A 22,139-nucleotide genomic window follows, 5' to 3' on the forward strand; every position below is an offset into this window, starting at 1 on the left:
CATTTTTATATTCAGGATCCTTTTTCTCTTTTACTCACAATGAAATTGCAGTAAATTGACTAGAATGAACTCCGATAAGGTCGGATTTGAAGGATGGTGTGCCACATTATTATTTTCTTTAGGCCTGCAGCAGTCCATCGCTTTGGCCAACTAGCTTGCCCAGCAGCGCCTTGTACAGCACGGATTCGGTGGAGATGCCTTCGCTCTGCAGGAAGAGCAATGTTTCCCTGGCGCACATTGCGAATCCCAATGCCTCTGCCTCAGTGCGTCGACCAGGCGTTGAAGGTGGCCGAGGATTGGGTGAGAAGTTAACAGCTGCCACTTCGGCATTCAGATCGACTTCATCTTCGTCATCGCTATTGAGCTCACTGGCCTCACGCTCATCCAGATCGTGCTCGAATGAATCCAGCTCGGACTGCAGTTCCATAATCTTTTGCAGTGCCTCGAGTAAAATGCTATTGGGTGCAGCAGCTGCATTTTGGATTATGGATGGACTGTTACTACTATTCGACTCCTCCGGCGGTGTATCCGATCTCGCCTCCAGTTCCAAGCGATGTCTCTTCTCCGCTGTCGACTCATTGGCCAACTCTTGCTGCCGCTCCGCACGTTTGCGTTTCATAATCAGTTTTCCAGACATGGACGAAGAATCCTCTTCAGTTTTGTGTATAGTTTGGTCTTTGGGTTTAGGTCTTTCGGTAGCGCGACACAACCGTCGTTCACCTGGCGATCACAACAACTGAAATGTTGAATGCACCCCAGCGCAGGTCGAACTGTTGCAGCACAGTGCGATCCTGCTAAAACCAACCCCAAGCAGACAGCCGAGCATTAGGGGATGTGCCGAGAAACAAAAAAAAAACAGAAAGCGAACGAAAATTGTTGCAGCTGTTTGAATTTTTGTCGGCAGCTGAAGCGGGAAGGCAACAGGATACTATCGACTACTGACTACTGACTGCTGGCTAGCTGGCTGGTTGTGGCCAGGCTACAGGATATTGTGCTGCAATCGAAAATCAACCCCTGACAATCTGCTCTCTAACTGCAGCAGCCTGCTGCTATCACGTCCCCTCCTCGTTCCTCGTTCCTCGTGTACCTTTCCCTTTCCGCTTTCCTCTGCCGTTGTCTCGTGGCTGTTCCTGTTCCTTTCCGGCTACCCTCACTCTGGCATACTCTACTGTGCTAGCGGGCTATGTCGTGTAGCGCATTTGATAGTCTGTATTCTCTACAGCGAACATTTGCAGCTGGCACGCTTCACATTCGAATATCTCTTCGATTTGTGCCCCTCCAAAGTACGCTTTGACCTGCCATTGTCGTGATGATAACTGAACACCTTATGCTACACTGTTCAAAATTCTTGGCACAGTCTAACGCAAAATTAAGAAAATATATTTAAATATTAAAATTGCCGTATTTTATTTTTAATTGAAAATTTGTAAGAAAAGTCTGATGCAGTTGCGCAAAAGTATGTAACAGGCAGAAGGAAGCAGCTCTAACAGAATAATACATTTATATTCGTGATCAGCAGCCGAGTCAATCTCTCGATCAATCTCTAACCGTCTGTGTCTCCGACTCAATTGATATTACAGATTTTCCAATTTGAATTATCATTTTGCTTGTTAATGCAACACAAATTAATATACATTGTCACATTCCTGTTTATCAAATTGTACTAAATTAAAAATCAAATTAACTCATATTGATGTAAAATAAAATAACCTGCTTACAAGATTTCTTAACTGCTGCAATTTGTTTTCCTCGTAAGAATAATTACAGCATTTATTGAATTTCTTAAAGTATTACACTTTTTCAGTAATATACTTAGTTATATAGTTTACAAGATCAAACACATTTCAGTGTGAAATCACAATTTTCACATTCACCAATATTTAAGCTGCTGAATATTTCTCAGTGTACTTATATAATACACATTAATTTTTTTTGTTAAATATAGATCATGTAGTATGCATAATATATAAATGTATATATTTATGAAAGCATTTTTTTCTTATATTAATTAACAGTTTCAAAATAATTCGAATTTTAAGTAGACTCTCCCGCTTATAGGGTGTTAGCGCAATCAGGTTGTTCTCTTTGCAAAAAATATACAAATATAAGTAAAACGATCTCAGTAATCTGCTCAGAGTGAAAGATTTTAAATTGAAATTTTATAAAGTCAATTTGCAAACGATTTGAGTCCAGTTTGTGAGCAGATCGTGTGTTGAGTGCATGTAAGCGTCATGAGATGAATATCACTTAAAAGTCAAATATATAGTCACCGCAAGATATTTAATTTCTATGTAATGTGGATAATTCGTGAAAATAATAAAAGCTTGAATTGCCTGCATGCCAATAATGATAAGCCTCAGGTTATAGATTGAGATAACCCCAATTTCTCAGGAACATATATAATAAATACGTGTATGTTTTTGAATTCTTAATAAATTCACAGTTCAGATTGCCAGATTTTTATGTGTTTGCCTAGCAGATGTCTTTGAAACTAATGAACTAAGTTTTGTAACAGGTCTTAAAAGTATAAACTGGTATGCACATTGTAGAGTAATTGAGATAAAGTATTATTAGGGTATAAATACAAGTACTTACCCATGAATATAGGCATACGAAAGTCGTGTAAAATATTACCATACTCTAGGCAATGTCTGGTTTGCGATTGCCATCAATATCGACTTTAATTATGAATATTATTCTCTATATTTTAACTAAAGTAATTATTTACATTCTAGTCTCCATTATGCGGATGTGGATTTTAATCTCGTTGCTGGCTTTCAATTACACAATTAAAGCTAATCCCATCGCCGACATAAAACCGGCCCCAACTGAATTCATTATCCTGCACAATAATGATATTCACGCAAGATTTGAGCAGACGAATAAAAATGGTGGCACTTGCAGCCAAAAAGACGAGAGTAAGGATAACTGTTTCGGGGGATTCCCACGTATTGCCCATGAGTAAGTTTAAGTGTGTTTAATATGTGACATTTAACCAATTTAAATTCAATTTCAGAGTGCGAAAATATCGCGAGGATGCGAAGAATGGAGGAATTCCTGTACTATTTTTAAATGCAGGTGATATCTATAGTGGAACTACTTGGTTCTCGGTCTTCAAGGACAAAATTGCCAGCGCCTTTATCAACAAAATACAGCCAGATGCAATGGTGAGATCTTGCATCAGATATTTAGAGCCACACTTAATCCTTACCTACCATTCTTGAAGTCCCTCGGCAATCACGAATTTGATGTGGATATTAAAGGTCTGGTCCCATTCCTCAATGATGTCAGTTTCCCCGTGCTGGCCGCCAATGTGGACATTTCGCAAGAGGCCGATTTGGTTGCTACCAATAAATTAAGCAATTCGACTGTTCTGGAAGTAAACGGAACTAAAATTGGTATCATTGGTTACTTAACGCCAAAAACTAAGGAAGACTATATATTTAAAGTGGAGTTCCATGAAGAAATCGTATGCATCAAGTGAGTAACTGTGCCAGGGATTCATCTATAAGTCAAATTTCTGAAACAGCTTACAAATATTTCCAGTGCTGAAGCAAAGAAACTGAAGGAGCAGGGCATCAACATATTAATTGCCTTGGGACACTCTGGCTATCTGAAGGATCAGGAGATAGCTCGAGACTGTCCCGACATTGATATAGTCATCGGTGGTCATTCGCACACCTTCCTGGATGCCAATCAGCCCGTTGCTGACAAGGACGACACCAATCCTGAAGCCGTGCGAGGACCCTATCCCACCACAGTGGTGCAGCCAAGTGGCAAAAAGGTGCCGGTGGTGCAGGCCTTTGCCTACACAAAGTATTTGGGAAAGATACACGTGCAGGTAAGACTAAATCAACAAATATACAGATATATATAGAATATATAGATATAATAAAACCAATCAATCGATTTTCAGTTCGATGCTGAGGGCAATTTAATAGAGATTAATGGATCACCGATACTGTTGAATGCGTCCGTTCCCCAAGATCAGGATCTGTTGGACTTACTTGATGTTTATCGCCCAAATGTTACGGCTAGTGCTCAACAAGTTATCGGCCACACCAAGGTGTTTCTGGAGGGCGGCAGAATTTGCCGGCTGAGAGAATGCAATCTGGGTAATCTGATTGCCGAATCCATGGTTTATGCTCGCATGATGGAGAATAAGGGCGCCTGGACTGACTGGACAGATGCACCCATTGCTCTGATTCCTGGCGGTGGTCAGTTTAAAAGTTTATGCCACATTACGTACACTATTTAACATAAGCGATCTCTTTTTAGGTATACGTACCTCAATCTATAAGAACAACGAAGGGACGATTAGTTTCAGGGATATGGAGGAAACCATTCCGTTTGAGAACAAGTTAGTGATGACGCGTATCACGGGCAAAACATTGCTCAACGCCTTGGAGCACTCTGCGACAGTTAGGAATACGGATTCGAACGGAGGTTTCCTACAGTTTGCGGGCATTCGAGTGGAGTACGACTACGCCAAGGAGGAGGGGCAACGGGTGACATCCGCGCTAGTCCGTTGTGGCGAGTGCACTGTACCCGAGTACAGTAATCTCAATGCAACGGCCTACTACAAAGTAGTTGTACCGAACTTTATTCTAAACGGAGGCGATGGCTATACCCTTACTGAGTCCGTTGATCCTGTAACAGAGTTATTGGAAAAAGACGATAAGGGTGCACTTCAACAGTATCTGGAGAGTCACAGCGTTGTCTATCCCGAAGTAGATGGTCGTATTGTCATTAAGTAAATAGTAAATATATTTATGAATTCAATATGTAAACAAATCATCTAACAGATACTGAACCCAGCGACGAACAGCTAAAGGCTCTTCATGACGCCCCCAATAATAATCATAAATATTAATTAATTAATTTCAAGCTTTACTTAACTTTATATACGAGCAAAAAAATTAATTAATTTGTGACCTTCAGCTTTCTAAAAGTGTACTTATTTAATTAAACGATCTCTAATCGTGTTCAGTGAGACATAACTGAGTCAGAGATTATATAAACAAATCATCGCTTTTCGTTTGCAGGGTTAATAACCCAACCGGTTTGTAAGCATCTGCTCCACCCTGATCGGATAAACATATGTATATTGTTTAAGTCTACATAAGCTGAGTAATATATTGGCAGAGCGTTTTGTAATCGAAAGAAATTGATTTAAGTGACTAAAACAAAATGGCATGTGATTAAAATATATAATAAAATATTACTATGTTAAATATTGCCTTTTTCCAGATCTTGCGCAAATGTTTATTTGGAAGAGAGCCCAATAAATAAATAGTTTGCAATGTCAAAGCAGATATCTATAAATATGTATAACATAAATGATTTATGTGCCTTATTAACTGACAGATGAATCCACATTTCTTAACTGGGGTTTATTTTTTTTGTTTATTATTTACAATTGAGCAACAATACATGACTTTGTTATCATATTCATAAATAATTTTTGAATAACATCTGTTGATAGCTGAAGTGTTCTACACTTGCTGTTGTTCAAAGGAACTTGCATTTTTTGTATTTTTGGAAATGTTAGGCAACTTCAATGTGTGGCTGCCACTTATTGCGACTTTGACATATGGATTTTGACACACACAAACATATATATATATATATATATATATGTATATATATATAAACAGCACTTTTTAAAAATATTACAGTAGCAATATTATATGTATATTTATAAATGTGTTTTTGTGTTTTGTTGATATTTGCGTGGGAATATCACGTTCTGTTTGAGCAGCTGTCTGTTATATAACAAACCCTATACGATTGATGTATGTACACTTCAAAAAGAGCACATATCATTGTAAACGTATGTCCAGTTCAAATATTATAGAAACCGACTTTGCCTAAGTCATGTATTCCACACCGGATTAATATTATTTTTTCATAAATAGATTTTAATTTTGAAAGGCTTTTGAGTTGGGATTTTTCCCAATTTTAAGCACTTGTACTCTGAAAGCCTATCAATATATTTATTAAATTACGCTTTAGATTACTTGTAGTAATTTTATTAGTCATTTTAAATACACAAGTTCGTTAATCAGTCCTGATATCATCTTAAGATAAGACATAAGCAGCTTGAGTAATGAATTAAAGTATTTAAATGTAAGACTAAAACTTTGTGTACTTATTTATTAATAAAATTGTCGTTTTGAGTACTTTTAGTTGATTAAATACTTTGTGTAGTTATTTGATTAACTTTATTTTAAGTACACAAGTTCCTTAATCAATACTGATATCAACATTAGATATAATCTAAGCATCTTGAATGATGATTTAAAGTATAAAGTGGTTTTGTGGTGTTATTAACGTTCGAAATCCTTGTTAAAAATCTAGTTAACACATTTTTCGCTGAGTGCATATTTCTGCACGTGTATGTAAACGCATTATCTCCGATATGTAAAACAAATAATAATAATTCAGAAATTGCGATTACACGTAAACGTATGAATTTTTGTTGATGAGGTGTGCCGCGTGCACTTGCTGCTACCGCTTAACTCCAGATACAACGGTTCGAGATTTGGGCCGAGTGATAAGAGCAATATGTGGGTGTCCTGGTTACTGATAACAGTTCGCAATAAAGAAGAGATAATCACAAATGGCAATTAGAGCCGTACTGCTCTCGTATCTGGCAATACAATAGAGCTATTAAAAATCATTGCCATCAACTTAAACTGAGCCAAAAAAAAGAAAAAAAAAAACAAACGGAAAACAGAAAACAAAAGCATATGCAGCAAAAAAGAGACAATCACAAACCTCGCACAACTCGTATCGCTCAGCGAGACGAAAAACAAAAAACGAAAAACAAAAAGCGAAAAAATAAAACCAAAAAAAAAAAAACACAAAAGCAAAATGCGGTATTGAAGTAGTTGTATTTCGGTTATAGCCGCTGTTCCACGACGTTTTCGGGCCAGTTTGTTAGCGGATTGTGTGTCGAGAGCATCGTAAGTAGTACGAAGTAGCATTGCCTATCCAAGCGAACCGTAAACGTGTGCCGTGTTTTAGTTTGATTGTTAACCAAAAGCAATTTGTATCGCATTCTTAATACTACTTGCCAGCTGTTATCGTGCATAATGCCAACCTTTACACTTGTTCGCCTAACTAAGAAAGCGAGAGAGAGAGAGAGAGAGAGAGAGATAGAGAGAGAGATCAACTTCTTTCAGATTCACATCAGAATGTAGGAAAGAGAAACAGAGACACAGAGAAAGAGAGAGAGAGAGAGAGAGAGAGAGAGAGAGAGAGAGAGAGAGAGAGAGCGCGAGAGAAAGCGAGAGTGATTCTTCATTCTTCGTTAGCTGCTAATTGATCGGCTTAATAGTCCATAACAAAAGTAATCACATTTTTCTTTATTGACGTTAAGTGCCCGTCCGTCCACATATATTTATGTCAATTCCGAAATATGTACGTGTGATTGGAAGCACAAATAATATATATGTATTAAAAGGGACCACAAATCATTCCATGACAGATCTCTTGTATTTCAACGCAATTCGACGTACTTCGTATCTGGTACATGTGTTAGCGATATGCCAGCGATTAGATTTAGTACCTATTATAAACTCAAAAAATTGATTTGTTTTCGCTGTTAGCTGATAGCGATTCATTTGTTAATGAAACGACAAATGAATGTACAGATTGTTCCACAAATATCATATACACACTTTTCTGTAATATGATTAAGATAAAAGATACAAAAATACAATAATTATTACAGTTGCGATCAAAGATTACGAGTAAATATTTCGTATGTATTTATGCTATATACCAGTCAAGCTGTGCTAAATCGAACCATCATCAAAGGTATTAATAATTTCTGTTTGCGAAAGTGTCGCTTAGTGAAGTTATAAAATATTGTTATGGATACCAAATTGTATAGAACATTCTTAGAAAAGCTGCTAGTGCATATATATATATATATATAATTAAATATATATATATATATATAATTAAATATTTATGCATATATACACTTTGTGTATATCTTATCTGTATTGAATAACCACTCATACAATTCTAGATCAAGAATGGCTTATCAGCTGATAATCGTGGCATGCATTTTCCTGCTGAGTCAGACAATTGCCAATCCGATTCTTCAGCCTCGGGCCGTTGCCACGGAGCTGATAATCCTGCACAATAATGACATGCATGCGAGATTTGAGCAGACGAATAAGAATGGTGGCACTTGTTCCCGGGAGGATGCAAACACCGACAAATGTTACGGAGGATTCGCTCGCGTTGCCTACGAGTAAGCGAAGGGATTCGATTAACACTGGAAAATTGCATTCATTCAAATCCGATTTCAGAGTGCGCCAATATCGCGAGGAAGCAAAGAACGGAGGCACTCCCGTATTTTATTTGAATGCAGGTGATACGTATACGGGCACGGTCTGGTTCTCGGTGTTTAAGGACAAAATTGCCAGCGCTTTTCTTAATAAACTCCAGCCGGATGCCATTGTAAGTTTCAGCAAGATAATCAATTAAATTTATAACAAACTACTCAACTATTTTGCAGTCCCTTGGAAATCACGAGTTTGATAAGAACGTTGAAGGCCTGATACCGTTCCTCAATGCTGTGGATTTCCCCGTTCTGGCCTGCAATCTCGATTTGAGTGATGAACCCGATTTGGCAAATACCAAAAAGTTGGCCAACTCTGCAATTCTAGAGACAAATGGTGTTAAGATTGGTGTGATTGGTTACCTCACTCCCGATACCAAGAATCTTTCCTTCCAAAACAATGTTAAATACACAGAGGAAATCGTGTCTATCAAGTAAGTTATACTGACTGATTTATACATATGTTTTCTAAATTTATAACACCTTGCGAATATTCACAGTGCTGAAGCAAAGAAACTGAAGGAGCAGGGCATCAACATATTAATTGCCTTGGGTCACTCTGGCTACCAAAAGGATCAGGAGATAGCTCGAGACTGTCCCGACATTGATATAGTCATCGGTGGTCATTCGCACACCTTCCTGGATGCCAATCAGCCCGTTGCTGACAAGGACGACACCAATCCTGAAGCCGTGCGAGGACCATATCCCACCACAGTGGTGCAGCCAAGTGGCAAAAAGGTGCCAGTGGTGCAGGCCTATGCCTACACAAAGTATTTGGGAAAGATACACGTGCAGGTAAGACTAAATCAACAAATATACAGATATATATAGAATATATAGATATAATAAACCCAATCAATCGATTTTCAGTTCGATGCTGAGGGCAATTTAATAGAGTTTGACGGATCACCGATACTGCTGAACGCTTCAGTTACACAGGATCAGGAACTGTTGGACCTACTGGAGGTATATCGTCCAGATATCACGCATCTGGAAGAAACGATTGTTGGCTACACCAAGGTTGAACTAGAGGGCGGCAATGTGTGCCGCCTGAGGGAATGCAATCTGGGCAATCTCATTGCGGATTCCATGGTGCACGCTCGGGTTTTAGAGCTTCCTGACGGAGATTACTGGACTGATGCACCAATTGCCTTGCTGCAAGGCGGCGGTACGTTAACCTTTGTTTGTAGAACGTTATAATATTTGTAAATCTAAATGCATTTCGTTCCAATACCAGGCATTCGCAGCTCTATTGAGAAGAACTCAAATGGTTCAATTACTGGCAGCGATATACTTACAACACTTCCGTTTGAGAATAGTTTATATATAACGCGTATTACGGGAAAAACACTGCGAAACGCTTTGGAACGGTCGGCTTATGTGCGAAACTTGGACTCGAACGGAGGTTTCCTACAGTTTGCCGGTATTCGAGTGGAATACGACTACGATAAGGAGGAGGGACAACATGTGGTATCCGCGCTAGTCCGCTGTGCGGAGTGCAATGTACCCACATATAGTCATCTGAATGAATCGGAAAGCTATAAAGTAATTGTGTCGGAGTTTCTCTTGAATGGAGGCGATGGCTACAAACTGGTCGAGGATGTTGAACCGTTCACGGAACTCTTGGAGAAGAATGACCAGTCTGCCTTTAAACAGTTTTTGGAGGCGCGGCATTATGTCTATCCAGAAATCGAGGGACGTATTATTATCGGAACACCCAAAGATTCGGCAGCTAGCATTATGGGCTCTGTCGTTTTAATTATGCTGTCCTCTCTGATTACGCGATTTTTTAACTAGTTACAGCACTGTATAGCATAAATCTTGTAGCTTGAATTTACACATTTAAATGTGAAAATAAATAACCCAATGCCCTTATTAGATCTGTAGCACAAGCAAAACCATGCCTTTTGCTAGTTTCATTTCTTGATCTAAAATGATACACATGAGTTGCAAATTTCACATCTATTTGCGGCTCATGTGTGTCGTCAATATGTGTCTAGTATTTATGTGTAGCATAAGTAAATATATAGTACTGTAGGAACAGTCGCCACCGTCGTTTATGTGGTCGAGAATATTGTGAGAAGCAATCGTAAACAATCACAATAAGTGCGAAGCTTTTAAAAGTTTTTATTTGTATGTATGTAAAATATGTAAATAAAATAAATCAAAGTAAATACATTGCGGTTTATTCAAATATTAATTCTCTACAATTGTAGAGAAATCCAAAAAACAAGGTTTGATTTTTTTTGCCTCGTAAAATTCGTGAAATGCAGCGCATAAGCCGAGTGTGTGTTGATTTGGCGAGTCTGGAAATGTGTGCGGTTTAAATTAAAGTCCTTTTCACAGACACTTTACTTTAATTTCCAAGCCAATGCACTTGAGAAATGCGACGCCGTTCACTTTAATTTAAATCTCACGCACAACGACATTGATTCAAAAAAAAAAAAAATGCCAACTCGTCGGCCAGCTGCAGATACAAAAGCGCCAAATACAACAACAACAACGAGTTCATTGTATGCATAAGCATATTAGGCGATTATCTACGATCGCGTGATAACGATAACGTGATCGCAAGCGAAAGACAGACAGCATTGCAAGAGCGTATCTAAATATGCTGCACTTCTTCTATTCTCACTCCATCTCTCACTCTGTCTCTCACCCCGTCTTTCACTCCGTCCCTCACTCCATCTATCACTTCGTCTCTCACTCCGTCTCTCTTAAGCACACACTTTTACAAACAGTTGTTGGGCACTGCACTGCGGGAAGTGCAAGTGTCTAGCGAAAATCTTTTCTACTCTCTCATTCTCATTCTCAATTTTATTCGCAGCTCTCACGACTCCTCTCCTCCTTATGCGTGTGGGTGTTGCGCTCTCATTAATTGCTGCTTCAAGTGCCTAACAAAAATACGATAAGTGACAGATCAGTTCGCAGGAGAGAATCAGCGTCGCGAATTCGGATGTCGATGTTGGTGTCGGTGTCGACATATCTCTGTCCGATTCGAACATAATCCGTTTAACTGGCAGTGCGGCTGCAGACGTCGTTGGAAACGGTTGACTCGCTGGCAGGTTGTGTTTTGTGATCTTGGCAGTTGTTGTGCGTACTACGTACTAATAAAAAAAAAATGGGAACATATGCTTAAATTTTTGTGGAAGTGTGTGTGTCTCCTAAGTTTACTTAACTTGGTTTGTTGTGGCTCTGTTTCCAGGCAACTTGTCATTTTAAGGTTTTTACAATCGATTTGAATCTGCAAATTGTTACTGCTCAATTGTGGCACACTCTGCGAATGAGTGTGTGTGCATTCACACTTACTTATTTACCAGACAATAATGCATAGTGCTGACCATATATGGTATCTGCAAAAATAAACAGACTCTAGTTTTGTTGCCAATATCATTAAAATAATTGCTTGCTGTTTGCGATTGTTTATTTTCAAATTGTCATTCATTGTTGTAAAATTTGCGTACTCATTCTGAAAGTGTTTATATTCAATTATCATAATTTGCTTTAGGTTATATCTCGGTTGAATGAGTTTTCAAATTGTGCTTAATAAACAAGTAATTATAATATAAAAACTCGGGTGTTAAAAACGTGAGTTAAAATAATTTATATTTGGACGGTTTGGAATTTCAATCTGAAGTTTAATAAATATTCGCGAGTTTTTCAGCTGCTTAAAAATTTATAAACAGTTGCAGTTTAAAAAAAATGTAATTTTTTAAACAAAATTGTATATGCAGCTGAGGTGTTTTATTACCTTCTCCAAATTGAAGTCATTGACACGCACACAAAACATCTTGGGGAAAAATTTGTTATGTAAACAAAAATTGAATTTGTGAAAAACCACAGTCAACTCTTCGAAAGTCGTTTGTCGGTTCGCTTTTAAACATTGACCATCCGATACATAAATATCTGAAGATAACTCGTTTGATGGGAGAGCAAGCCAAGCACTTAATTTTATATGGAGGCACTTTGGTACCTACTTTCAAGTAATAAGCAAATCATTTCTCCAAATATATATCAGTTGTGAAGCAACCAAGCATCTTTCATTTTCGAACAAACTCCATAAGCTTAAGTAAAACCTTACATTTTTTTTATTATGTAATAAAGATTTGATTAATATTACTGTTTACTTGACTGCATTATTGTATAATTGCCGTGTCGATTGTATGTAGCTCGTTTGTTTTAACCGTCATGAATCGGAAAATCTGTCTAAGCCATATAAATGAAATAAGTGAATTCAGTTTATAAGCTAATTACCAAGAAATGATGTAAGAATGTAATATAATAGTTAATTGGTTGCTTAAGCAAAGTGTCACGTTCGCTATACAATTAAATAAACTAGAATATTTCGAGATATTCTATCAGTTTTAAATGAGTTTAACTGTCAGGCTCCAAACGCTAGACACACATGGAGGTTACCAGATACTCAGATAGTGTTTTTCCCTCATTTTGTATAATTAAAAATTGCCCTGTGCAAATCAATGTGTGAATATAAATCTTGATTTGGTCGGGCAGGCAGCTCGTTATATAATCGGAGTTAGTTGGATTGGATCGCAGTAAATAGCATTGAAATAGTTGTTTAAACATATAGCTTTTGCATATATATTCTTGATTATAATTACTACTCTGGTTCTCAAGTTATCCTAACCAAACTCATCAGTTATGCATGGCTTTATGATCCCAACATTTTGATTAAAAGGTTTAACATCAGATTACTATAACAAATAGCTCCCCTAGAAACGATTGGTGGCTTGCCAAAGATATCAACAATTATCTATACATAATAACATTATATTTAGTTACTATAATTATAATCCCTCAAAACATGCATATTTAAGATCAAATTATTTTTCCTTATTTTCCTCCTTCAGCTTCAGCTCGAAAATGATTGCGAAATGGAGAATTTTGGGCATCGTATTGCTGCTTGGAAACAGTATAGCTGCAAATCCTATAGCAGTAAAACCCGTGGTGGCTACTGAATTTATCATACTACACAATAATGATATGCATGCCCGATTCGAGCAGACGAATGCGAACAGTGAGAAATGCCCGCCTGAGGATGTCAGCAAGGATAAATGCTTTGGTGGCTTTGCACGTGTAGCCCACGAGTAAGTGAACTACGAAACCGAATTATAAATGTACCAAATGAATATTATCTCATTGCAGAGTTGGAAAATACCGATCAGACGCCAAAAATGGAGGGACTCCCGTGTTTTATTTGAATGCTGGTGATACGTATACGGGAACCGCGTGGTTTACAATCTTTAAGAATAAAATCGCCAGTGATTTTCTCAACAAACTGCAACCGGATGCTATGGTAAGACCATAAAATGTAGACTGTAATTAGCATTATTCAAAAAATAGTTTCAAAACTGTAGTCCCTGGGAAATCATGAGTTTGATGAGAAAGTCGAGGGTCTGATACCCCTCCTGAACGATGTGAATTTCCCCGTGCTCGCCTGTAATTTGGATCTTACTAATGAGCCCGAAATGGCTGCCACTAAGCATTTGGCCAATTCGACAATAATTGAAACAAATGGTACTAAAATTGCTGTAATCGGATATGTGACGCCAGATACGAAATTGCTTTCATTGAAAAACAATGTGGAATTCAAAGAAGAAATCGTTTCTATCAAGTAAGCTGGCGACTTTGATTTTGCAAACTGGTTTGATTCTTATACACTCACCTACTGTATCTTCATTATACTCACAGTGCAGAGGCGGCAAAACTGAAGGCTCAAGGCTTCAAAATAATTATTGCCTTGGGTCACTCTGGCTATAAAAAGGATTTGGACATTGCGGCAAACTGTCCGGAAGTCGACATTGTTATTGGTGGACATACAAACACCTTCCTTTTCAATGGAGAGAAACCAAGTGTGGAGAGTATTGATGGTCCATATCCCACGGTAGTTACTCAAAAGAGTGGAAAACGGGTGCCGGTAGTTCAGGCATACGCCTATACAAAGTATTTGGGCAAGTTACATGTGAAGGTTAGCGGAGATCTCATATACCAATAGAAGTGAATAACCATATATTTTGTTTTATTTTAATTGATAGTTTGATAAAGATGGTAATTTAATTGAATTCAATGGATCGCCGATACTACTCGATGCGGCTGTGCCACAAGACGAGGAAATACTTAGGCTATTGGACCAATACCGGGTGAATGTTACGGCCCTAGAGGAGTCGATTGTGGGCCATAGCAAGGTGTATCTGGAGGGACGAAAGATCGCCTGCCGTTCCGTAGAGTGCAATATGGGAAATCTAATCACCGATGCGATGATCTTCAGTCGAGTATTAGAAGATCTGGGCGGTGATTATTGGACAGACGCAGCGATTGCTCTACATCAGGGTGGAGGTAAGGCTTATTAAATGTGCATAGATAAAATTGTATAAAATGTTTCTCTTTATTCCAGGCATACGTAGCTCAATTGAAAGGAAATCCGATGGCATTATCACACAGAGCGATCTACTGACGGTCCTGCCCTTCGAGAATGATCTTTATGTGACGAGAATCACAGGCAAGGCGATTAGGAATGCCCTCGAGCATGCGGCTGCAGTTCGATATAAGGACTCCGACGGGGCATTCCTGCAGGTATCCGGTATCCATGTTGTCTACAATCCGGATATGCCCGAGGGCCATCGTGTGGTCTCCGTAGAAGTGCGTTGCGCCAGCTGTTTGGTGCCGATGTATAGCAGTTTAAATGACTCCTCCTACTACAATGTGATTGTGCCTCAGTTCATATTTGATGGTGGCGATGGCCATGTCATGATCGATGCATCCAATCCGGTGACGATGCGTATGCAGAAAACAATTCTTGAAGCTGTGCACCAGTATCTCAAGTATCACGACTTTGTCTATCCGGCAGTGGAGGGACGTATTGTGTTTAGAGGATCGGATGACTACAAATCGACAGCATCGTCCATTAGCATGATGAGCTGTGTGGCAATGATGCTCTTCTCATTGATAGTCAGTCGAGAATTTTAAGAAATCGCCATATAAATATTTCAATATTAATTGGTATTTAAATACTGAAAGCTTTTTAAAATTATTTTGAAAGAAAATGAACAAGCCATTTACATAAGCCAGTATTAATTGGTATTTGAATACTGAACTCTGTTTGTAACTATTTTTAGTTTATATGCTAAATTCCTTTTGTTCTATTGTGTGAGAAATATTTAAATCTATTTAACTCTGCAATTTCGAATTGATGACCAGTATTTTACTTATAATTTGTAATCTAATTTAATCATTTAATTTAAACAAAGTTTTTATTCGGCTTAAACCTATATTTTGAGCAGAAATACAAAATAAATTCATATTTGTATTTGAAATCATGTTATAAATATATACCAACTCGTCGGCCAGCTGCAGATATAAAAGCGCCAAAATACAACAACAACAACAACGAGTTCATTGTATGCATAAGCATATTAAGCGATTATCTACGATCGCGTGATAACGATAACGTGATCGCAAGCGAAAGACAGACAGCATTGCAAGAGCGTATCTAAATAAGTTGCACTTCTTCTATTCTGCACTCACTCCATCTCTCACTCTGTCTCTCACCCCGTCTTTCACTCCGTCCCTCACTCCATCTTTCACTCTGTCTCTCACCCCGTCTCTCTTAAGCACACACTTTTACAAACAGTTGTTGGGCACTGCACTGCGGGAAGTGCAAGTGTCTAGCGAAAATCTTTTCTACTCTCTCATTCTCAATTTCATTCGCAGCACTCACACTTCCTCTCCTCCTTATACGTGTGGGTGTTGCGCTGTAGTGCGGCTGCGGACGTCGTTGGAAACGGCTGACTCGCTGGCAGGTTGTGTTTTGTGATCTTCGCAGTTGTTGTGCGTACTACGTACTAATAAATTAAAAAATGGGAACATATGCTTAAATTTTGGATGTGTGTGTGTCTCTTAAGTTTACTTAACTTGGTTTGTTGTGGTTCTTTTTAGTTATTTTGCCTCCATCAGCTTCAGCTCGAAAATGATTGCGAAATGGAGAATTTTGGGGATCGTATTGCTGCTTGGAAACAGTATAGCTGCAAATCCTATAGCAGTAAAGCCCGTGGTGGCTACTGAATTTATCATACTACACAATAATGATATGCATGCCCGATTCGAGCAGACGAATGCGAACAGTGAGAAATGCCCGCCTGAGGATGTCAGCAAGGATAAATGCTTTGGTGGCTTTGCACGTGTAGCCCACGAGTAAGTGAACTACGAAACCGACTTATAAATATGCCAAATGAATATTATCTCATTGCAGAGTTGGAAAATACCGATCAGACGCCAAAAATGGAGGGACTCCTGTGTTTTATTTGAATGCTGGTGACACGTATACGGGAACCGCGTGGTTTACAATCTTTAAGAATAAAATCGCCAGTGATTTTCTCAACAAACTGCAACCGGATGCTATGGTAAGACCATAAAATGTAGACTGTAATTAGCATTATTCAAAAAATAGTTTCTTTAACAAAACTGTAGTCCCTGGGAAATCATGAGTTTGATGAGAAAGTCGAGGGTCTGATACCCCTCCTGAACGATGTGAATTTCCCCGTGCTCGCCTGTAATTTGGATCTTACTAATGAGCCCGAAATGGCTGCCACTAAGCATTTGGCCAATTCGACAATAATTGAAACAAATGGTACTAAAATTGCTGTAATCGGATATGTGACGCCAGATACGAAATTGCTTTCATTGAAAAACAATGTGGAATTCAAAGAAGAATCGTATCAAGTAAGTTGTCGCTTTTTTTCTATCATAGTAAATTTAATAGTCATGGATTGATGATGAAATGACGGAATTAAATATATATAAATATAAATATTTTCGACTTTGATTTATTATTTCAAACTAGTTATTGATTTATCCATTTGGATTATCACTTTCAGATAAAAAAGGGACCTACTGGTTTTCACTTTTAATTTTATACACTCCCCTTATCTTCATTATACTCACAGTGCAGAGGCGGCAAAACTGAAGGCTCAAGGCTTCAAAATAATCATTGCCTTGGGTCACTCTGGCTATAAAAAGGATTTGGACATTGCGGCAAACTGTCCGGAAGTCGACATTGTTATTGGTGGACATACAAACACCTTCCTTTTCAATGGAGAGAAACCAAGTGTGGAGAGTATTGATGGTCCATATCCCACGGTAGTTACTCAAAAGAGTGGAAAACGGGTGCCGGTAGTTCAGGCATACGCCTATACAAAGTATTTGGGCAAGTTACATGTGAAGGTTAGCGGAGATCTCATATACCAATAGAAGTGAATAACCATATATTTTGTTTTATTTTAATTGATAGTTTGATAAAGATGGTAATTTAATTGAATTCAATGGATCGCCGATACTACTCGATGCGGCTGTGCCACAAGACGAGGAAATACTTAGGCTATTGGACCAATACCGGGTGAATGTTACGGCCCTAGAGGAGTCGATTGTGGGCCATAGCAAGGTGTATCTGGAGGGACGAAAGATCGCCTGCCGTTCCGTAGAGTGCAATATGGGAAATCTAATCACCGATGCGATGATCTTCAGTCGAGTATTAGAAGATCTGGGCGGTGATTATTGGACAGACGCAGCGATTGCTCTACATCAGGGTGGAGGTAAGGCTTATTAAATGTGCATGATAAAATTGTATAAAATGTTTCTCTTTATTCCAGGCATACGTAGCTCAATTGAAAGGAAATCCGATGGCATTATCACACAGAGCGATCTACTGACGGTCCTGCCCTTCGAGAATGATCTTTATGTGACGAGAATCACAGGCAAGGCGATTAGGAATGCCCTCGAGCATGCGGCTGCAGTTCGATATAAGGACTCCGACGGGGCATTCCTGCAGGTATCCGGTATCCATGTTGTCTACAATCCGGATATGCCCGAGGGCCATCGTGTGGTCTCCGTAGAAGTGCGTTGCGCCAGCTGTTTGGTGCCGATGTATAGCAGTTTAAATGACTCCTCCTACTACAATGTGATTGTGCCTCAGTTCATATTTGATGGTGGCGATGGCCATGTCATGATCGATGCATCCAATCCGGTGACGATGCGTATGCAGAAAACAATTCTTGAAGCTGTGCACCAGTATCTCAAGTATCACGACTTTGTCTATCCGGCAGTGGAGGGACGTATTGTGTTTAGAGGATCGGATGACAGCAAATCGACGGCATCACCCATTAGCATTTAATCATTTAATTTAAACAAAGTTATTATTCGGCTTAAACCTATATTTTTCATATTTGTGTTTGTATTTGAATTCATGTCCTTTTTTCTACAATTTGCAATTGACAACTAAGCTAGCCTGGAAATTTATTTAAAAATTATTCGTATTCCAGTTTGTGCTTTAACTCAACACCTATTCGAATAAAAGTTGGTGCTCTATTAGGAAATATAATATATTTTGTAATGCGAGTCTTAATCCTGTTTCTCAGCTTACCTGTAAGAGTTATTATAAAAGGGTTATTGGTTTAGCACAAAAAGAATGGAGTCACTTTGCAAATATCGTTGGATTTGCATAATTATTTTATTATTGATAAAACGAGGAATTGGCTTTAAGTTAACCGTTGTACACAACAATGATATGCACGCTAGATATGATCCCATGAAGGGTTTCAGTGAGAATTGCCGCAAAGGAGAAGACGAGCAGGGATTGTGCTTTGGGGGCTTTGCTAGAGTAAAAACGGCGTAAGTTTCTGTCATGTTCATGAAAATACAATATGTCATAATATCTATAACTATTCCATTTGTTTTTTTTCCAGTGTGGAACAGATACGAACCGAGCGTACGACGCTGTTTCTAAACGCTGGCGATACTTTTCAGGGTACACCCTGGTATACATTGTTCAAGGGCGATTTGGCAGCCGATCTAATGAATATGCTTAACCCAGATGCAATGGTAGGTGCTCCTTGAACTTGAACTTCAATACATACTATTAACAAGGAATTCAGTCACTTGGCAATCATGAGTTCGATGACAAAGTCGAGGGCTTGCTACCATTTCTCAATAAGGTCCAGTTTCCCGTCGTTTGCGCCAATTTAGATTTAGCAAAGGTACCCAAAATGAAAGCCATCAAGAGTTTGGTAAACTCAATCATTATTACAAAATTCGAAATGAAAATTGGCATTATTGGTTACTTAACGCCCGAGACCAAAACTTTAGTTGCATTAAACGATGTGGAATTCTATCAGGAAATACCAATGATTAAGTAATTACTGTATTCAATTAGCTGTATTATTGAAATCTGATTTTATTGTATTTATGTCAAGTGGCGAAGCAAAAAAACTCACAAAACGAGGAGTCAAAATTATAATCGCTCTTGGACACTCTGGCTATCAGATGGATCAGGAAATTGCCTTGAGATGCAAGGATGTTGATCTTGTCGTCGGTGGACATTCGCATACGTTTCTTTTCACAGGAAGTCCGCCGCACAAGGAGAAATCGGCGGGCAACTATCCAACAGTGGTTATCAGATCAAATGGTCAGCAAGTTCCCGTTGTTCAGGCCTATGCCTTTACAAAATATTTAGGCGTACTCGATATGGAGGTGAGTTTTCGAAATTGATAAATGTTAATATAGAATATATCATATCTATAGAATGAGAGCAAAGCTCTCATCAAAGAATCTATTTACTGTAATATATTATTTGTTTACGAAATAGTTTGACAATGGAGGCCGCCTGCTCACATTCGATGGTGCACCCATTCTATTGGATCGCACAGTGAAACATGATTCTCAAGTCAAGGCTTTTTTGGACAGCAAGAGGCAGGCAATCGAAGAGCTTGAGGGTCAAGTGGTGGGCGTAAGTAAGGCCTACCTAGATGGCGATGGCTCTCATTGTCGGACAGGTGAATGCAATCTCGGCAACCTTATCACAGATGCCATTGTCTATGCTCGTGTTACTGAAAACTTGGGCGGTATTTATTGGACGGATGCGTCAATAGCGTTATACAACGGTGGCGGTATGTAATCCATTTTTATATGTCGTGTTGCACATGAATAATTATAAATTTGCGATAGGAATACGTGCGACTGTCGATTCGGGAGTTGAGGGAACTATTACGAGTGCGGATATTATCACGGTGTTACCATATAAGAATGAAATGATGGCCACCCGGATTATGGGCAAGGATCTCATCAAGTCACTGGAGTATTCGGCATCGTTGCGCAAAACATCAGCAAGTGGGGGATTTTTGCAAGTGTCTGGTATTCGATTTATTATCAACTACAATTATCCGAAGGGAAAACGCATTTCATCCGTCTATGTGCGGTGCTCCGAATGCAAGATTCCAAAATATGAGAATCTACATCAAGATGATTACTATTGGGTAATAGTTAGCAGCTATCTTTTGGGCGGAGGTGATGGTTACAGATATTTAAAGGACGCTAGACATCCACAGATCAGACCGCTGACACTTACCGATACCGATATATTAACCAAATATCTTCAGGAGCACAAAATTGTTTATCCCGCAGTGGAAAATCGCATAACTATTGTGGGGAAGACGCATCTCCGTAGCTCGGCAATCCAAATACAGGCTTCACTCATTCCATATGTTATGTATTCGTTATATATTCTTGCGCAAAGTCGGTTTTTGTAATTTGTGTAATATATAACTAGTGGCTACTAGTTTGGAATTATGCTCTAGAAATATATTAATATAAAAGTGCTTTCCTTCTTTTTTTTTAATTTCATGTAAGCCATTAAATTAGTAAATACCTAAAGTGGTAGATGTGAAGCTTTTAGATTTATAAAAGCTTGCAGCTTCTACTGATATTGATAATATTTGTACAGATCGTTTATATTTAGTACATGCCCGACATATCTTTAAAATTGTGATTTTTATTGCAATCGGTTAAAGCGACAAAGCTTGTGTTACTGTTCCGGAATATATATTTTATGGATCATTCAATACAGATTTCTTAGCCACTTTAAACGGGTTCTGATCTCTCTAATCTCTCCCATTTTTACCAGTAATGATCTGTTGGGACAGAGAATCTATAGCGTGTCTTTCTTTTGAAACGTTTGGACTCTTAAACGCTGCCATTAATTGACATCAATAGTTAAAGCAACGTCTAAGTAAGCATGTTTGTAATATGATCATCTTTGTCTGAGCTTTAGATCATTAGCCGTCTGATGCAGAGTTTCGCCAGCTTAACTTTTTTCCCCATTTTTCTTTATTTGTTAATTACTTTAGTCTCAGGGTCGTCGTACCGCCAGGTTGTGCATTGACCCTCCACTATATTATGGCGCCCTTGGGTGTAGACAGGTGTGTGTGAGTGTGTTTTCCTAAGCTCCACTCTGTAACTGACACGCACTGATAACTATGCTCTCCACTCTGCTCTGCTCTGCTCTGGTCTGCTAGATTAACGCTAAACTTGGCCTTCTTGGTCAGTCTTGGCCTTTGTAAGAAGTGTATGTAAAATCTGATCGGCTTGCCTAAGTAAATAATAAATCTTGGGCTCATCCTTTACAGCTCACTCGATGTGATAATGCTAACTCAGCTACATTTTCCATTAAGACAGTTCAGGATAATTTCCGTTGCAGTGCTTTGACTTCGCAACAGCTTCACATAAAATAAGTGTAGGACAATATTATTCCCTTGTTGACCGGTATTAAATGGTCGTTTCTATGAAAGCTATATGATATAGTAGTTCAATATTAAATTTTAATATAGTAATATACATATATAATAGGTATGGTTCAGGTATCTTGGTAAACAAAAAAGTTTTTCACACAAAAAATCAACTTATAATATCCTCTACAAGGGTATAAAATAAACATTCA

General features: G+C 38.5%; 6 protein-coding genes across 10 annotated transcripts; 5 read left to right on the forward strand and 1 right to left on the reverse strand.

Moving 5' to 3' along the window:
• Positions 1-118: 118 nt before the first annotated feature.
• Positions 119-637, reverse strand: LOC6560855. Its single transcript, XM_001986476.1, has one exon. The coding sequence runs from the start codon at positions 635-637 to the stop codon at positions 119-121; it is 519 nt and encodes a 172-aa protein (XP_001986512.1).
• Positions 638-2,211: 1,574 nt separating this feature from the next.
• On the forward strand, positions 2,212-4,877 carry LOC6560856 (protein 5NUC). The gene is made up of 8 exons (XM_001986477.3): positions 2,212-2,222; positions 2,736-2,961; positions 3,017-3,167; positions 3,227-3,480; positions 3,547-3,841; positions 3,917-4,217; positions 4,279-4,753; positions 4,806-4,877. Exons 2-8 carry the CDS (start codon positions 2,744-2,746, stop codon positions 4,810-4,812), a joined length of 1,701 nt encoding a protein of 566 aa, XP_001986513.2. The 5' UTR covers positions 2,212-2,222; positions 2,736-2,743; the 3' UTR covers positions 4,813-4,877.
• Positions 4,878-6,896: 2,019 nt separating this feature from the next.
• On the forward strand, positions 6,897-10,234 carry LOC6560857 (protein 5NUC). Of its 2 annotated transcripts, none has more exons than XM_001986478.3 (7): positions 6,897-6,968; positions 8,042-8,269; positions 8,328-8,478; positions 8,537-8,793; positions 8,860-9,154; positions 9,230-9,527; positions 9,597-10,234. In XM_001986478.3, the coding sequence occupies exons 2-7, from the start codon at positions 8,049-8,051 to the stop codon at positions 10,154-10,156; spliced, it is 1,782 nt and encodes a 593-aa protein (XP_001986514.1). In that variant the 5' UTR covers positions 6,897-6,968; positions 8,042-8,048; the 3' UTR covers positions 10,157-10,234. The 2 variants fall into 2 exon arrangements, with proteins under 2 accessions (XP_001986514.1, XP_032590179.1); XM_032734288.2 differs by lacking the exon at positions 6,897-6,968 and adding an exon at positions 7,639-7,824.
• A 2,034-nt stretch (positions 10,235-12,268) lies between these two features.
• On the forward strand, positions 12,269-15,442 carry LOC6560728 (protein 5NUC). Of its 4 annotated transcripts, none has more exons than XM_043214583.1 (7): positions 12,269-12,342; positions 13,228-13,464; positions 13,523-13,673; positions 13,735-13,991; positions 14,069-14,345; positions 14,413-14,713; positions 14,772-15,442. In XM_043214583.1, the coding sequence occupies exons 1-7, from the start codon at positions 12,284-12,286 to the stop codon at positions 15,341-15,343; spliced, it is 1,854 nt and encodes a 617-aa protein (XP_043070518.1). In that variant the 5' UTR covers positions 12,269-12,283; the 3' UTR covers positions 15,344-15,442. The 4 variants fall into 4 exon arrangements, with proteins under 4 accessions (XP_043070518.1, XP_043070522.1, XP_043070533.1 ...); XM_043214587.1 differs by having other exon boundaries at positions 12,290-12,328; positions 14,772-15,441; XM_043214598.1 differs by lacking the exon at positions 12,269-12,342 and adding an exon at positions 12,839-12,912.
• Positions 15,443-16,330: 888 nt separating this feature from the next.
• LOC122322443 (protein 5NUC-like) lies at positions 16,331-18,577 on the forward strand. Its single transcript, XM_043214600.1, has 6 exons — positions 16,331-16,567; positions 16,626-16,776; positions 16,844-17,105; positions 17,325-17,596; positions 17,664-17,964; positions 18,022-18,577. The coding sequence occupies exons 1-6, from the start codon at positions 16,344-16,346 to the stop codon at positions 18,540-18,542; spliced, it is 1,731 nt and encodes a 576-aa protein (XP_043070535.1). The 5' UTR covers positions 16,331-16,343; the 3' UTR covers positions 18,543-18,577.
• A 60-nt stretch (positions 18,578-18,637) lies between these two features.
• LOC6560310 (protein 5NUC) lies at positions 18,638-21,021 on the forward strand. The gene is made up of 6 exons (XM_001986480.3): positions 18,638-19,039; positions 19,114-19,249; positions 19,303-19,559; positions 19,621-19,897; positions 20,013-20,313; positions 20,372-21,021. The coding sequence occupies exons 1-6, from the start codon at positions 18,837-18,839 to the stop codon at positions 20,950-20,952; spliced, it is 1,755 nt and encodes a 584-aa protein (XP_001986516.2). The 5' UTR covers positions 18,638-18,836; the 3' UTR covers positions 20,953-21,021.
• Positions 21,022-22,139: the final 1,118 nt, after the last annotated feature.

The sequence above is a fragment of the Drosophila grimshawi genome, unplaced genomic scaffold, assembly GCF_018153295.1.
Source record: "Drosophila grimshawi isolate 15287-2541.00 unplaced genomic scaffold, ASM1815329v1 contig_1367, whole genome shotgun sequence".
Classification (NCBI taxonomy): Eukaryota; Metazoa; Arthropoda; class Insecta; order Diptera; family Drosophilidae; genus Drosophila; species Drosophila grimshawi.